The sequence below is a fragment of the Trematosphaeria pertusa genome (genome assembly GCF_010094035.1).
Source record: "Trematosphaeria pertusa strain CBS 122368 unplaced genomic scaffold BU26scaffold_3, whole genome shotgun sequence".
Lineage (NCBI taxonomy): Eukaryota > Fungi > Ascomycota > Dothideomycetes > Pleosporales > Trematosphaeriaceae > Trematosphaeria > Trematosphaeria pertusa.
This window is the reverse complement of record NW_022987214.1, coordinates 1,957,531-1,973,692: the sequence shown is the minus strand read 5'-3', so window position 1 is coordinate 1,973,692 and position 16,162 is coordinate 1,957,531. Positions and strand designations below refer to the sequence as shown.

Here is a 16,162-nt window from a genome sequence, read left to right as displayed (position 1 = left end):
GCTGGAACTCTCCGCCGTTACACAGGCTAATTCGTGGACCAACGAAAAGCAAGACGGCGGGCCCCCTCGCTCAGTGCTCGTTGCGCAGCCCGAGGCGGGCGACCGAAAAGAGCCAGAAACGGCTTACGACTGTCTACGGGGCGACTTGACTCCAGGGCTTGGGGGACCGAGTGGTGTCTCTCCTCCGCACAAGGGTCGTGAGTGGAGGGGACGTTGCATGTGTTGGCTTTTGCCATGTGTTCGTTGTGCGCGTTGTGCTGCGCCAGCGAGGGTGGGCTTTTGCGGCTTTGGCCTTGCTTCCCCCTCCCCCGCCTTTTCTTGGACTGCGTGCATGGACTTGTAGGGAGGGGACTGGTTTACAGTGTGTCTATTGTTGCACCAACGCTGCTGAGCACGCTGGGTCCCGTCCGCATGGCCGTGGGCCGGGAAGGGATTCAAGCAGCGCTGACATTCAGGGCAATGTTATGAAAGCGATGGCCGTTGTGGTTGCTGTGCTCCCCGCCCGTTCGTGCGGTCTCGAGTCGGGTCTAGAGCGGAAAAGGCGTCTGGGGGCGAGGCATTAACCTCGTACATCTCCCGTCTTTTCTGACTTCGCTCTCAAGCGCTGCACAAAACAGACTCCTTCTGGCAGCGTCGGCAGGGCGAAGACGGGCCCACCTTTTGACGTGTCGCTTGCGCGCCGTGAGACGCTGGGCAGCGGGTGTCCCGGAGGTAAACTCGTCGTGCGCTATTTGAGCCCGTCTTTTATCCGTCCCGTGCGTGTCGAGGTGAGCGGCGGTGCATAGGGAGAGGCTTTTGGGCGAGGACTGACCACCTTATGCAGAAGAGCAGGCCAATACACAATAAGCCGGCTGCAGCTGATCGCCGGTACTTGTCGCTGGCCTCCGAGCGTGCATGCTGGCGCTGGCGCATTCGAGACGAGACAGCGCACCCCACGCCAATCCAGCGTCGACCCTGTGCATGCGGTAACCCGTGCCGGAGGAAGCAGCGGGCCTGCAGCGTGCTTGCCATACAAAGCGTCGCCATTTGCCATTTGCGCCTGCCTTCCAAGGTTCGAGAAGCCGGCGCCGTGCATCGCAGCTTCCCCACGCCCGAGTCTGCTGCAGCAGCAGCAGCCCAGCAGCCGCGCGAATCCTCTCAACTGCAGGTCCGAAAACTTCTGCAAGCGCACGCGCGTGTATTCGGCCGCCTGGTGTCTTATTAAGGGCCTCCAGGACTGGCTGTCGGGGTCTGGGGACTCCAGGCATCGATGGCCAGCTCATCCCCCTCGGCACAGAGCGAGCACACTTTCGCCTCGACACCCGGCGCCACGTCCACGTCCTTTACCTTCCAGTCGCATACGTCGTCACTTGGAGCTAGCGAACCGCCTTCACCGGAGGGCTTCTCGGCCGCCGCGATACTCGCCACCCTCCACGACAGCAGACCGCCGACCAGCCACGGCGACGATGCGGACGTGTTCGACGACGACGACGACGATAGCGGAGGCATATCTTTGGTAGATGACGGACAGGGTCTCAGCGCGCCTCACCTACAGGCCATGTCTGTGCCGGTCCTGCCCGCTAGCATTGGCGATATTCTACAACCCTCGAACGGCCAGTCGTACTCGGACATGGAGTATTCCTCCTCTTACGCCGCGCTAGACCAGCATGCCTCAATGCTGGCGTCTCTCACCATGGAGCAGCTGCCAACTCCTCCGGCGGAGTCCCCAACCATGCTGACACTACAGATGGCCCCCGCAGGCGGTCCGCCGACCTCCATGCATGTCGTTCAGGAGCCTACCCAGAGTACCTACGAAGAGCATCTGAGCATTCAGGACGTCTCAGCCTTCATCGATATTACGAGCTTCTTCCACTACTACGCGGCCCCGCCCAAGGTCTTGGTACGAGGTCTGGATGCCGTAAAACAGCCAGAGGCTATTACGCGGGACGACATAAAAGGCGACGGCTACGATTTCCAGGGCATCAACTGGGACGAGCGGTCTTCGACGCGGGCTTCCATTCGCGCTACACGGACCGCTTTTGAGGGCTCGCGGTTGCAGTCGAAGGTGAAACGGTTTCGACAGGTATGACAGGTCTACGTGGATGTACTAGTTCATGAGCGGTGCCGTCGTAGGGTTTGAATACTTCCCCAGCGGACTGAGTTGGGCCCAGCAGCACTGACCCTGGTGTATCTACCAGGCGAAGCAATGGGGAGTACGGAAGGCGTATCACAGACGCCCATGAACTAGTGCACCACGCGGTCTTTGCTATTGGCATTTCACTGACGTCTCCAGTGGCACGAGCAAACTCCCAACACTGAGAACTATTTCTCTTTCCGGAGGATGAATACGAGACACCGCGCCTACTTCCCGCACTTCCAGCTACGCAATCTCCTGGCCTCGACCTCGAGGAACGACATATATTATGCGACTAAGGACGGACTACTACGTACGGACGCCTCCGGCACGACCCCTACTTTCGTCATCGACAATCGCAAGCGAACTATACACGGCAACGCCTGTCTGATCACCACTCTTGCGGCTACTGATAACGTCTTGATCGCAGGCGGCTTTGAAGGCGAATACGCCATTGCCAATCTCTCGGCCTCTCACGGCACGCCCTATACAACTGGTGTCATCAAGGATTGCTCTCCAGACACCAAATCATGGATCACGAATCACGTACACCTCTTCAACTCTCGCACTACCTATGTGCCGCAAGCAGTCCTCTGTTCGAACGATTGGCGTTTACGCATCCTGGACTGCGAGACGAATAGATTCACCCACTCCTTTCTCTACCCGTCAGCCGTAAACTGCTCGGCGACGAGTCCGAACGGCCGCATGCGTGTCGTAGTAGGCGACTTTCACGAGGCGCTCATCACAAACGCCGAAACTGGCCAGCCCTTCGAGACGCTAAACGCGCATGTTGATGACGTCTTTGCCTGCGACTGGGCAGACGATGGCATCCACGTCGCGACTGCCGCCCAAGACTCCACCATCGTGGTATGGGACGCCCGGAATTGGAAGAAACCAATCACCACTCTCTTCTCTGAGCTTTCGATCCCCCGTGTACTCCGGTTCTCACCAATCGGCAGTGGACCTCGTGTTCTCGTCGCAGCCGAAGCAGATGATTACGTCAACGTCATCAACGCCCAGACGTTCGAGTCGAAGCAAGTCTTTGATTTCTTCGGGCCGACAGCGGGGATCAGTATGACGCCTGACGGTCAATCCTTATTTATCGCCAACGCCGAGAGAAGATTCGGCGGCATCATCGAGCTCGAGAGGACTGGGTGGGCCGAGTTCACGAGATCCAGAAGGCCCCCAGAGCCCTATATGGAGGCGGAGATGGTCGATTGGGAGTCGGATGATCATCTCGACGACCGTAGCCGGGTGCCATGTGGCTTCCGGGAGCGCGAGAGGAGGGGGATTGATCTAGGTAGTCTCCTCGTATGACACGCTTTTGTAGATGTGTGGCTTATTTGGTGAGTTATGCCGGAATTATCCACCTGATATTGGTATCATTTCTCTCTTTATTTCAATTTTCACTTCATTCACACAGAAAAACTTCAAGATACTCCTTGGCTCACGGCATTTCTTTCTTTCCTCTCAGTTGGAAAATTATTCCTCGAGTGGCTTTTTGCTTTTGTCTTTTTGCACGATAGATACCAGAGCATCGGCATTGCGTCGGTGTTTTCGCAAGGAACCTTGGAGGACCCATCATGGGAAGAGTATGGTTGTGCGGGATATTTTGATATATGGGTGGATGGAATGGTATTAGTGGATTTGGATTTGCATAGGAATGGGAATGGGAATGGGAATGGGAACGGGAATATAAGATTAGGACTTGGGATACCCTCGCGGGTTGGATGACTGAAAATTCGGGTATATCTAGCGCATTGGTAGGAACATATTTCTGAGTGTGTCCTTAATCTTGTCTTTTTGTCGGTCTTGTTCGGAGTTGCGGTTCCACATCAATATGCGGGAGGTTCGGCCGTAACACGCTCCATTAGTCGCGCGAGAACTCAGAGCTACCGTACAAAGGTAAGACTACAACTACGCCCTATGGGGCGCCTGAACTAGTAGGTAAGCATTAAATCAACGCGGCTTGGCTGTATGGATTAGGCGATTGGAGGTTACTTTCAGGACTGTTTCTTGCCCGTCCTTCTCACAATGGCACCTAATCGGATCGTAGAGTTGTCAGAGACTATCCAAAACCACACCAAGATCGTAGACGACTATCTCGAAGCAAACAATCTTCCCACTCCCTCCTTTGATATCTCCACTCCGCTACGTCTTCCCCTCCCCCCGGACATCCAAGTTAGCCAAGCTGCGGTCCTCGATGCCGCTGACGAGTTGACGGCGCTGATGCTAGGGCCCGCGGGCTCGCTGGTGGGTAGAGTGCAGGTCTGTCTGTCCTCCAAGTATACCATCCCCGAATGACGTGAAAGCAACACTGACCAACCACCCCCCGCGTAGTTCAACTCCCTAACCAGCCTCCAAGCCATCGAAAGATTCGCCCTCGCCAAATCCTTCCGGCCCGGCTCAACCGCCTCCTTCGCCCAAATCGCGCACCACTCCTCCCTCCCCGAACCCGACACCCGCCGCATCCTGCGCCACGCAATCGCGCAGTACATCTTCACGGAACCCTCCCCAGGCATCGTCGCGCACACCGCCGCCTCCAAAGCGCTCGCCGAGCTCCCCCCGCTCGCGCACTGCGTCGCCTTCCTCGCGGGCGAGATGTGGCCCGCGTCCACGCGGCTGGTCGATGCGATGCAGCGCTGGCCCGGGTCCGAGGAGCCGGGGCAGACGGGCTGGGCGCTGGCGGAAGGGACGGAGACGCCGATGTTTGAGGTTGTGGGACGGGAGGGGGAGAGGGCGCGCCGCATGGCGGGCGCGATGCGGTGGATGCATCAGGGGAGCGGGTATGGCGCGGGGCATGTTGTGGAGGGGTTTGCCTGGGGCGAGGCCGCCGAAGGGGGCATGCTGGTGGATGTCGGGGGTGGGACGGGGGGTGTGGCGGTGGAGATTGCGCGGATGCTGCCGCGGGTGAGGTGTGTGGTGCAGGATCTGCCGGATGTTGTTGCGGGCGCGGAGGTACCTGAGGATTTAGGGGAGGGCAGGGTGAGGTTTATGCAGCATGATTTCTTCGAGGAGCAGCCGGTTAGGGGCGCGGATGTGTATTTGCTTAGGTGGGTGCTGCATGATTGGAGTGATAAGTATGCTGTGCGTATCTTGCGGAATTTGGTGCCCGCGCTGAAGAGGGGAGCGAGGGTACTGGCTGTGGATTTGTGTCTTCCGCCGCCGGGGGCGCTGTCGCCGTATAGGGAGCGGAGTGTGAGGTAAGTCTCTGCATCCCCTTTTCCTGTCTCTTTTTTTTTCTCCTGAGGGTGGAATGTTGATTAGAGCGGCGTTTTAGGACGTTCGACCTCGCTATGAAAGCTATCCAGAACGCTAAGGAGCGCGATGCTGAGGACTGGAAGATGTTGTTCCAGACCGCGGATGAGAGGTTTAAGATGGGCGAGATTAGCAAGCCGGAGGGGAGTAACTTAAGCTTGATTTGTGCGGTTTGGGAGGGGGACTGACGTGAGGTGGATGGATGGTTAGGATGAGGTACAGTTGCGCGTCAAAAGTTCGGTTACACGTTAGCGCGACGCGTTCATCACCACCCACCCAAAACTTCCACCCACCTACACAATGCCGCCACGCCGTCAATTTGGCCAGGAAATATCGGGAAATATAATCCGGAGTCGTAGATTATCCCCAAACGATCGTACACGAATTATCGCGAAGTCTGAAGCCGGCTGTAGTGCTCTAGAGTTGGCGGCGGAGTTTGGCGTTACCTGGAAGTGCATATACGACACACTTCGAAGATGGAAAAATCACCACACAACTCAGGATTTGCCTTGCAGCGGACGTTCTCCACACTTTACGCCTCGCCAGATTCGCCAGCTATATCGTCTTGCTCGAAAATCGCCGAAAATTGAGTACTAGAAGCTTATCACCGACGCTGGGTTCACTATACCTAATAGCCGCCTATCGAAGTCTACCGTATATCGAGCGCTCAAGAAACAAGGGTTAAAGAACTACAGGTGTAAGAAGAGGCTAAAAATTAATCGCGTAAGTGCGTTGAAGCGCCTTAAGTTTTGTAGGGAGCACCAGAATTTTAAGTGGAGAAGGCGGCTGGTTAGGTTCTCTAATGAGTGCTCTGTACAGAAGACCTCTGGCCACAACACTGAGTGGTGTTTTCGATACCTAGAAGAAAAATAGAAGCCAGAGATAATTACAGAGGTCCCTAAATCGCGTCCGCCGGCTTAAATGGTATAGGGTTCAATATGGCTCGATAATCGGGGTCGCCCGCGACGGAGTCCCCTAATCATCATGGAACGCGATAACACCTCCGCGCGCAATGGGTACACCACCTGGAGCTATCTAGAAGCCCTTAAGGAAGGCCTTATACCGTATTACAAACCTGGGGAAATATTTGTACAGGATAACGCTCGTATACACACCTCCTACGAAGCTCGCGAGTTCTTGGAGTCGCATGGCATCTGGGTGGCACAATGGCCACCTTACTCACCAGACCTCAACCCGATCGAACACCTCTGGTGGGCTCTCAAAAAGCTACTCCATCGCGATTATCCACAGTACGCCAATTTTAGTACAGCAGAAAGTAAGTGGGATGGCTTTTGTGAGGCTCTGAAGGCGTCGTGGCGGAAAATACCTAATGCGCTTATCAAGACCCTCATACTTAGTATGCCGCGACGACTAGAGGCTTGCCGTAAAGCCCGAGGGCGGCAAACGAAGTATTGAACACTAAATTATCGAAACCGCCAAAAAAATTCAGTATATAGAGTATTGTACGATAAATATTTACAAAAAGGTGGGTTGAAAATGGTGGGTGATGAAGCCCGTGCGTTGAGCTGTAACCGAACTTTTGACCTAGTACTGTAGAATATTGGGAGGTATGGTGGTGGAGATGTGCATCATCACCTGGGAATCTATCCACAATCTGCCTGCAAAGGCTCGTACGAATGTGATGACGGCTTTGTTTTGGCGCAAGGTCATGTATACCCGGGAAGCTTGCCTTTAGTACGTAGGCCTAATGTGAGGTCTTCAATTAGGTGGGTGTATAGAGACTTCGATGCTGTCCTGGTGCTCTGGCATGGTAGTGCCCCTTCGGAGCTGGTGAATAGAGCATGCTTCGTTCTTCCCAGCCCCATATGGCGTACGCGGAGTGCCGGATTCGAAGCCAAAGGCCATCATCACACGTTGATCTGTCGACCGACGTGTTTTACAGTCTCCCGAAGAGGTGAAGATATTATACCCTGACTTGCTCCAAGTAGAACATGCTGGACGTCTTTTATATAGAATCAAAAGCCCGGGAGGGAGACATATCTTCTCCGTGTAAGGGATTTTGTACAGCCATGCCTGTTGTTGCGAATTTCTTTGGGCTTGTTTGGAGTTTCTCCACAGGAGCGCGCGGAAGAAAATACCGGGGGCAGTGAGCATTAAGGACTGGACGTCCCAGGCGCGCGCATGCAACAGTCAAGTGCCTCTTTTTGGGTCGGACGAGGGCCAACGGAAGGCAGTGAAGGTCTCCAGGAGGAGTCCCAAGCCATGTCGCAATGTTTCATCCGATTTTGGCGATTGTTACTGGTAGGCGGAGAGAACAAAAATTGGCGCTGTGAAAACTGCGAGATAGCGCTCTGGAGCCTTCTTGCGCAGTACCATGCTGAGGCCGGGAAAGGCTCACAAACACCATGCTTGGAGGCCGACAAGCTTTGAGAGAAGCAGGAAGAGAGACAGCAACCATCAGCTACTTCCACTATGCATTTTGGAAGTCGACGTCGGAATAGTGCGACTCAAGCTAGTCTATCTGCTGACTGCCTTTCGTTTTTAGAGAGACGGCAGAGCTAGAACATGCATCTTTTCCGCCTGAATTTTGGACTAAAGAAACGCTTCCAAGGCCTCGGACCATAGGTGCTGCTGTAATAGCATTTTAGTATGCTTGAGAAGGTTCGTAGGTCTTTTAGGCCGAGATGGCGGACTCATGACAAGGAGCGTAAACGTATTCGGGACTTAGGCGAGGTTTTTATAGGTGACGCGCTATACAGAATCTTCGGTGGGGACTTTCCGCGGACGAGAGGAAGACGCATGTCGCGCTCTGGATCATTCTTGTGACCCGGAAGCGGCGGAGCGCTTTCCCTCCATAACAAGATTCTAACGAGTTTCTAAGCTAGCTCGGGGGGAAGGAGCCGAAGCTGCGACCATACCAGGGCCGGGGACACGTTTTGGAGAAGAGTCCCTTAATTGGAAAAGGGATCAAGCAAGACAACCATTGCCTCTCTCACATCTTGAAGCCTCACATGTTCCCGGAGGCGAACTCGAGCAAACACCATAACACCAGACCAATGAAGCTTTGGTCAAGAATAAGGCCCAGTGTTGAAGTCGGGGAAAGGGATTCCTACATGTCGAAACTTGATAACTACTTGTGGTACGGATTTTGGCATGATGAGAGGTGGAGGGAGTTCGCGAGAAGGACCATGCTCCAAGAGGTGCGTGTTTCTGTACTACCCATGGAATACTTGATGTTCGATCGTTTTGAGATAAGCGGTGGGATGGCGTCCAAATGTGCGTAGGCCAGCAACGCGGCAACCTATGAGCAAGATTTTGGGAATCGAGATTCCAAGGTCTAGCGAAGAAGCATTCTTTGTACTTCAGGCGACTTTTTCGGAAGAAGAAAGTGCAGCTTCATTTTTTATGGTGTGAGATCTTTGTAGAGACATATGGAAGTGCTGAGCTTGAAGTATCATCGCCCAGACAAACACATGGTGTTGAGAGCCGTAATTTTTAGTCGGAAATCCTGGCCTTGGGATTCTCTCGAGAATGGAACGACAGTGCAAGGTTATGTAGTAGCTAAGACTAAAGCTTAGCCGCGGACATGTGTAAGTAGTCCCGCCGATTTTCGTAATTTGGTATCGGAAAGACAAATGTGAAGAGATTTCCTGGCTGTTCAAGCGACATCCCCTCGCCGCATTCCCGCAGCTCTTTTCCTACACGCATGCAGAGAATTGCCAGGGCCCCCGGAGTACTTCATTTTCAGGTCAAACATCATTGGGCGCGCCTATTTCTGCTATTTTCGACGACTTAGTCCCAGTTACCAGCATCTGTGTCAACTCATCAGCAACTTCGAAGCCCTAAAAGACGTATAGAAATCAACGTACACAGGGCACAGCACCAGAAGCGCACAGCACCCCAAGTGCAATCGTAGCCGCCTTCCACCCAAAGGCATCCTGCAACCCGCCCGCAGCTAGTGGCCCTAGCAATCCGGCAGCTGCCAGTGAGCAGTTCATGAGGGAGAAGCTGCTAGCGTACATATCGCAGTCCGATATCTTCGATTGTTCTTCTGCTATGAAAGAGCACTCCGCGCCGAGCGGTGAAAGGAAGAAGATGATGGTGGATCCTGGTTTGATCAGCTTCGCCTGTTAGCGCGGATGTAGATATTTAACCTACCAGCCAAGGTGAGAAGCCCACAAAGAAGGATCTTCTGGTTCAAACTTTCGTGGTCTACAAGTCGCAGCAACAGTAGAGATGGCGCGGTGAGAAGAAATCCAGAAACGGCGACCCATCGTGCGCCAAACCGGTCTGAAATGGCACCTGCGAGCGGGCCGGCGAGTGCAGGAATAGCGATAGTCAAGAATAGGAGGCCGACGGGAAGAGCGGTCCACTGGAACGTAGAATGGACGAAGAGGGGTAAGATCGCGCAGAGAGCGGCGACGATGCATTCGTTGATGAAGACACCGTACAGAGCTGCGAGCAGGCGCGGAGATCGAAGCAGGGCGATGATGCCGGGTAGTCTCCTAGAGGTGGACTGAGTCGTCGGACGTTGGGATCTATCCTTGTGAGTGACTTCTGTTGTTTCTACCACCACGGACTTCGAAGCAGAAAGGGCGCCAACACCGGAGTCTGGGCGAGCCTCTTCGACCGAATAAGGAGGAAGCACATCGTCCTTTTCGCTGTGGGCGTCATGAGCGGGCGATGACAGCCCCCGCGGCGGCTCCTTCATGAGCAGTCTGAGGGCTATATCAAAAGCGCCCAGTCCGATCATGATACCGAATACCGCAGACTTTCCAGCCCTATCGTACACTATCCCTCCCAGTAACGGAGAGATAATGATGCCGATGTTATTGCAGCTCATTGCTGTACCCATCCATTGGCCGACCTCATCCTTCCCGATGATATCGACGAGCACCGCAAGGCCGACAGTGTAAAGGATAGACGATGAGAGGCCTTGCAGGATGCGGCTGCAGATTAACATTGCAAGGTTGGTGGAAAATCCGAACAGTATACTGCCGGCCGTAATCAGGATGATGCCGATCCACCAAGGTACACGCCGGCTACTATTACGATCCACATACCAAGCGCATAGTGCTTCATTCGTCAGTGTTGAGCGTTTGAGGGCTTGATGAAGCACTCACGTGCGCCGAAGAAGTCCGCTATCGAGAAAGCCGCAATCAACAGGGACGTAGATAATTGTACTGCACTGGTCAGCCAAGAGAGGTCCGGCGATTGCTGGTTAAACGTACGTTTACCCTCCGTTACGAGCTTCTGGTCTTGAAGTATAAACGGTATGCAGGGTGCTACGATGCCATAAATGAAACCATCCTGCGAATGTTAGCATGATGAATAGAAAAGAGATCCTTCGAAGGCTTACTGTAAACATGGCAGTACATATCGTGAAAAGAACTAGTGCTCTGGAGCTCCTGAAATCTTGTATTTGTGAGGCAGACATCGCGATGGAAAGGAGTGTGGTGAATGCTAAGCAACTTCAACGAATGTGCGTCGCTCGAAGGAATGTCAACGTCAAAGAAAGTACGAAATATTATGGTCGATTTGAGCAACTGCGAGCACGAGGAGGAAAGCTGCCAAGAGCTAGAAAAGCCATACCCAACGAGCTGAGAGACATGGCGCAAGAAGAGAAGCTGAGTGTGACAACTATCGACGGTATGCATAAGTAATAGTACAGCGCGAATCGCTTCGAAATGAAGCATCGTAGTCTAGACACCAACCGGCTAAGCTGTACCGTGTCTGAAAAATGGATAGCGTACTTGACTACAGTCGACTACGGCGAATTTGCAGCCACAGGGGACGCCGAGTCCGAGACGCCAAGGATGAATGTCAGACCAATGCGTAGGTCTCGCGTGGCCTCGTGGCACTTGCGGCTGTCGACTCCTGGTCCAAAACCTATTTTGGATAACCGCGTGGCCCTATGGACTCGATTCGTAGATATATCGGCTGTCTAGAAACTGAAACGGACTAGTTTCGCGAATTATAGGCCAGAGGGTGGCATATGTGGCGTTGCGGCTGAACAAGCTTAGCCGCCAAGGCGAGGCTGTCAGCTCCCTCCATACTCGGTGGCAGCTTCGTAGCGCGAAGCCACTAGCATTATTCGACGGCAGCGTCATGGACAGCGAGAGGAAGTGGAAATGTGCAATATTGAGAATATAGCATAGGCGAAGCCTTGTCCCGAAAAGACGGGATTGCTCGAATCGACTGGCCCCTGTGGCTGCGTGTTTCTTAGCACTTGGAAGTATGTTGATATAATCCGCTCTATCCTCCTGATGGTCGAATAGCTCTGTTGCATCTAAAGCCTCCCTACGTCGTGCCATTTCTCCGCAAAGCTCAGGCGGACAGACTCCAGCGCTGCGTGTAAAGGCGGATTGCTATTCGAATTGGAGCCCTGGTCCATATTTCTTCCCTCATTGTCTTCCATAATGGCTCCCGCTCTTCTCTTCGACGAGGACTTCTTGTCTCGGGCGCAGGACCTCGCCACATTTCCAGCAGCGACGAAATCGCCTCTTCCGAAGATCGCCGAGATACACTCCGCGGCGTACGAACGGGAACAGGACCTAATAAACGACATTGTTGATAGTTTGAAGGCGTCAGGTGGTTGTTTGCTGCGTGGCATGTATCAGCAATGCACGCTCGACGTAATGGAAAAAGAGATTCGACCATACATTGAATCGACGGGGATGGCTGATTCCGAACGGGACGATTTCGTACCTTCGTCAACCAGGATGGTCACTGGGCTTCTGAGCAAGTCGCGGACCTATGCTCTATCAGTAGCTGGAAATAAGATCTGGCATCGCGTTTGCGACTACTTCTTGAGTAGCAAACTCACAAATTCATGGGTAAGTTCCTCGAACCAGATTCTTTGACGCGGATGGCTTGTTAACGTGGATGGCTTATAGCACGGAAATGAATCTCGCACGAGTATAAGTAAGCCTCAACTCAGCACGACGGTCACATTCTCGGTCGGACCCGGTACGCAAGCACAAGGACTCCATCGCGATGACGACATTTACCACACTCAACATCCAGCCGCGGCCCAGCATCACCTCGGCCGTGATACCATGTTGTGCCTCTTCGTCGCGGGTAAGACCTGTACGAGGCACAATGGCGCAACTCGTGCCGTACCCGGCAGTCATCTCTGGGACTATACCTCACCTCCGCCCTCTTACGAAACCTCGCCAGAGAAGTTCGCTCACGCGGAGATGGCACCGGGCGATGCCTTTTTGATGCTGGGCGGCGTCTATCATGGTGCAGGATCGAATACCACAACAGACGAAGAGAGGCTGGTATATGCGGCGTTCGCAACGCGAGGATACTTGCGCCAGGAGGAGAACCAGTACCTCGCGAATGATCTTCAGAAGATCAAGGAGCTTCCACTCGAGTTGCAGAGGTTCGCTGGATTTGGTGCGAGTAAGCCGTACATGGGTTGGGTGAATATGGAGGAGCCAGTCAAGATCCTCAATCCTGAGGTAGAAGTTGGCGACATTGGCTTTTGGTAAATGGTGTTATTCGCGGTTGCAAAGCTAATCGAGGGGTTCCACGGGGGATGAGGCGGCACCGAAAAAGTAATCTGAGCATGTTGGAGTTTTTCGATTCGTTCTTTAGCATTTGATAGGCGCGTAGCCTGTTTCAATGGAGAGTTCTCGGTTCGAAAGATCCAGTCCGCCAGTTGTGCTTTTCTCGTCGCATTTCTGACCAAATGTCCCTGCGCGATGCCCGTATGCTGCCGACTCGGTCGGAACGCTCATTCGGGAGAGAGGTTTGTATCCTGATGGATGCTGTCCTTTGGGTTTGAAACCGTAATGTACTTCTTGGGCGTGTATTTCCCTTGCATGTCTTCGTTCGAACCGATCCCATCTCTAATGCGCAAAGGCCCAGACCTGGCATAGACGTTAAACTTGCTGCACACGGGGTTGAAGCTGGAGGGGCATCGCCCACGGCGGAGGGGATAGAGAGCGGAGCAAAGATCTAGATGTCAAGCGAAATCGGCAGGCTGGTGATTATGTCATCGCCGTTTCATCCCAACTTCAATCCATCAGCGGCAGCGTCTTTCCGCCCCGTCTTTGTCCGTACCCATCAGATACGAGCTACAAAGAAGTGGCTGAATAGTGTCAGTTCCCAATATCTAATCTTCATTATCTCCTCGCCCCAAAAAGCCGCCGGACCCGTCGACCGACCTACGTAGGCCATTACCGTTGCATCGCTTGTTTCCCTTACGCGTAGGAAGGTTCCAAAGTTTTCAGGAAGGCTCACAGGTCTCTTGAATCTAATTTCCTAGCGCTTGTCTTCGTGTCGTCGTCTTGTGGGTTCTGCACAACTAAACGATTCGGTCCCTATGTTCGTATCAGCGAGCTTCATCAGAGCGCCTCCTTCAGAATGGCCGCGAGACGCTTGAGACTTAGGGAGGCTGTAGACCTTTCAAAGACCTTTCAAAATGCTAACTTTATCTGATTTCTCATTACTTGTACTGAATACCTTTTGTGATGAGAAGCATGGAAGCGCCGCGGAAGAGACGGATGCGGCACCGGCCGCTCCCCCAGGAATCCTCATCTAAAAAGATGCTGAGCTTCTTCAGCGGTGGATGTTTGGAAAGATCGCTATCATGCAGCGTAGAGGAAGCTAGCGCCAGGCATAGAAGAGACGGAGATATTCAGCTCCACGTCGGAAAGTCGCGCTTCTGCAGACCATGCGTGCATCTGAACTCCCACAAAACCATCAGGACCCCGCTCAGAGGCCGTCGCGCGCCTTCCGTTTTTGCCTCTCGACACGGTCACGCGCACACGCACGCGCCCCTCCACTCAGAGCGACCAAAATCCGGCGCACCTCACCTACCTACCCAGTACGCGCACGCGGATCGTTATTGCGTATATATATTTCTTAATTGCAGTAGTCTGTCACAAATCGACCGATTGATGAGAGAGTGGATAGCGCCTAAGATTCCACAGACGATCAACCTACTCTCTTAGAGGACGTCGGTTCGATTCAGGTCCTCGAGATGTGGTCTGAGGCTGACCCCCCAATAAAACCGCAAGGTTTTCCCAAGAGACATTAAGTTAGTAGCGCATGTATTAAGGCGCCCTGGGCTCAAATTGGTTTTTTGCACTTTTTTTTGTCATTTTATAGTCCTTCTTTTGTCATTAAAAGGTTGGAAGGTGGGTGGAGCTGAGTGGTCTGTGCTTTAGAGTGGTTGGAGAGCGCTTTGGGAAAGAGCTGGCGGCCATAAGAGACAGGCCCTTAGTGCGAAGCTTTCGTTTTTGCGATGGCATGCTGCGTGCGAGGTAGCAGCGACTCTTAGCAGACAGATGAGGAACTTGTGGACGTCTTCTAGGAAACCTCTACGCTTTCTCCGGACGACGCCAGAGCACCTCCCAGACAATGATCCAAAACAACACGCAAACGCGACAACTCCACACCAAAGCTCCCTGCTTCAGCGCCGCAGACTGCCGAGAACCACCTTCATCCTCGCAAACGCACGAGCACCGAAAATCACATCGAAGCCATCGCGCTCATCACCATGCTACACAACAGGACTACCGCCTCAACCATCCTCAGCATCATCTTCAACGTTACCAAATACAATGTCACAGCCGCCGTCGGCTTCACGGTCCTCAACCGCATCTTCCCCGAGCCGACGAACCACTGGCTCTGCACGCCCCTCAAGCTCAACACGATCGCCGTCATGACTCTCATCGCATACCCCACTTTATGGTTCGTCGGCAAGCTGTGGCCATTGTGGTTGATGGGGACGTCGCTGTGGGATGCTATTCATGGGACAGCGACGCCGCAGCATCAGCACTGGATACAGAACAGGATCCTCGAGAGTTTCGGAATCACGTAAAGGGAGTGAGGAGACGGGCGGGGAATGGTACGCGGAGTGTTGGGGTTGAAGGTATCTGGGTTGTGGCATTCATTTTTGTGTATGCGAAGGGCATACGCGCTCCGATCCGATACGACTTGCATCATCAAGCTCATTGAGGAAGCAAGCATTCAAAGACACGCGATATGAACACGATCTCGCGTTGATCCACATTAATTTGCTCAGTGAGGCAAGGACATTTCCGCAGATTGCGTAGACGTGAATCCTGTTCATGCTTCTTCCCGTACCGGGTTAGCGCGACCGTCACGCGAGGCCAGCGGCTCGTCGAAGACAAAGCCATGCTAGGCGTGCTTTTCAGCGTCTTTATCTCAGTTCAATGCACTGGAATACGCGATTCCGTATCTTTGTTCCCCATCCACGCCCTTTGCCAGACCCTCCCTTTGTCTTCCTCGCCAACTCCGAGCCCAACCTAAAGTACATGCGCGACCCCAACCTTTGCACATTCACGCCTTTACTCCCATCCTCCATCCTCCATCCCATACGACACCATTTCCGCTATAAGCATGGCCGCCCGGCGCCTCGACAGCCCCACCGCTGTCTCACCATCATCTTCCTCCTGTGGACGTCAACGATCCTCCATGACACCTAATCCGCCTTCCACAGCGCGAATTGTTCCACCAACGGAGCAGAACCAGTTCCTCGCCACTCTGTTCTCTTACTTCCCCCTCCCGCCACCAGCGCCAACACCGCTTGACCGCGTGCTTTTCATCCCGTATTGCGTCCTGGCCATCTACTTCCTCGACATCCAGCTCATCGTGGGAGGACTTACGCTCGTCATGCTTCTCATGGCGGGGTTGTATTTTGCGTGGATGTCGTATTGTCATGTGAAGGGATTTGTGGTGATGGGTTATGAGGGTGCGATGGAGTGCTATAGGTGGGAAAGCTTTTGGGAAAGAGAAGAGGGCTGAGTGGGAAAAAACCTGAGCGCAGGAGCCAGTAAGATAGCGCAATGGTGG

The 16,162-nt window shown here is 53.7% G+C and overlaps 6 protein-coding genes across 6 annotated transcripts; 5 read left to right on the top strand and 1 right to left on the bottom strand.

Moving 5' to 3' along the window:
• Positions 1–1,249: 1,249 nt before the first annotated feature.
• BU26DRAFT_501648 (WD40 repeat-like protein) lies at positions 1,250–3,430 on the top strand (the record flags this gene model as incomplete). Its single annotated transcript, XM_033826582.1, has 2 exons — positions 1,250–2,062; positions 2,273–3,430. The coding sequence occupies 2 exons, from the start codon at positions 1,250–1,252 to the stop codon at positions 3,428–3,430; spliced, it is 1,971 nt and encodes a 656-aa protein (XP_033688479.1).
• Positions 3,431–4,147: 717 nt separating this feature from the next.
• Positions 4,148–6,050, top strand: BU26DRAFT_601596 (S-adenosyl-L-methionine-dependent methyltransferase; the record flags this gene model as incomplete). Its single annotated transcript, XM_033835269.1, has 3 exons — positions 4,148–4,366; positions 4,454–5,316; positions 5,394–6,050. The coding sequence occupies 3 exons, from the start codon at positions 4,148–4,150 to the stop codon at positions 5,557–5,559; spliced, it is 1,248 nt and encodes a 415-aa protein (XP_033688478.1). The 3' UTR covers positions 5,560–6,050.
• A 3,031-nt stretch (positions 6,051–9,081) lies between these two features.
• Positions 9,082–10,769, bottom strand: BU26DRAFT_560773 (MFS general substrate transporter; the record flags this gene model as incomplete). Its single annotated transcript, XM_033832831.1, has 6 exons — positions 9,082–9,144; positions 9,202–9,440; positions 9,491–10,408; positions 10,456–10,515; positions 10,564–10,642; positions 10,692–10,769. 6 exons carry the CDS (start codon positions 10,767–10,769, stop codon positions 9,082–9,084), a joined length of 1,437 nt encoding a protein of 478 aa, XP_033688477.1.
• Positions 10,770–11,669: 900 nt separating this feature from the next.
• BU26DRAFT_477714 (uncharacterized protein) lies at positions 11,670–12,896 on the top strand. The gene is made up of 2 exons (XM_033825617.1): positions 11,670–12,036; positions 12,229–12,896. The coding sequence occupies exons 1-2, from the start codon at positions 11,752–11,754 to the stop codon at positions 12,826–12,828; spliced, it is 885 nt and encodes a 294-aa protein (XP_033688476.1). The 5' UTR covers positions 11,670–11,751; the 3' UTR covers positions 12,829–12,896.
• Positions 12,897–14,443: 1,547 nt separating this feature from the next.
• BU26DRAFT_515824 (uncharacterized protein) lies at positions 14,444–15,268 on the top strand. Its single transcript, XM_033828175.1, has one exon. It carries the CDS (start codon positions 14,844–14,846, stop codon positions 15,165–15,167), a length of 324 nt encoding a protein of 107 aa, XP_033688475.1. The 5' UTR covers positions 14,444–14,843; the 3' UTR covers positions 15,168–15,268.
• Positions 15,269–15,709: 441 nt separating this feature from the next.
• BU26DRAFT_560770 (uncharacterized protein) lies at positions 15,710–16,114 on the top strand (the record flags this gene model as incomplete). The annotated part of the gene is made up of 1 exon (XM_033832830.1): positions 15,710–16,114. The coding sequence occupies one exon, from the start codon at positions 15,710–15,712 to the stop codon at positions 16,112–16,114; it is 405 nt and encodes a 134-aa protein (XP_033688474.1).
• Between the last annotated feature and the right edge of the window lie 48 nt (positions 16,115–16,162).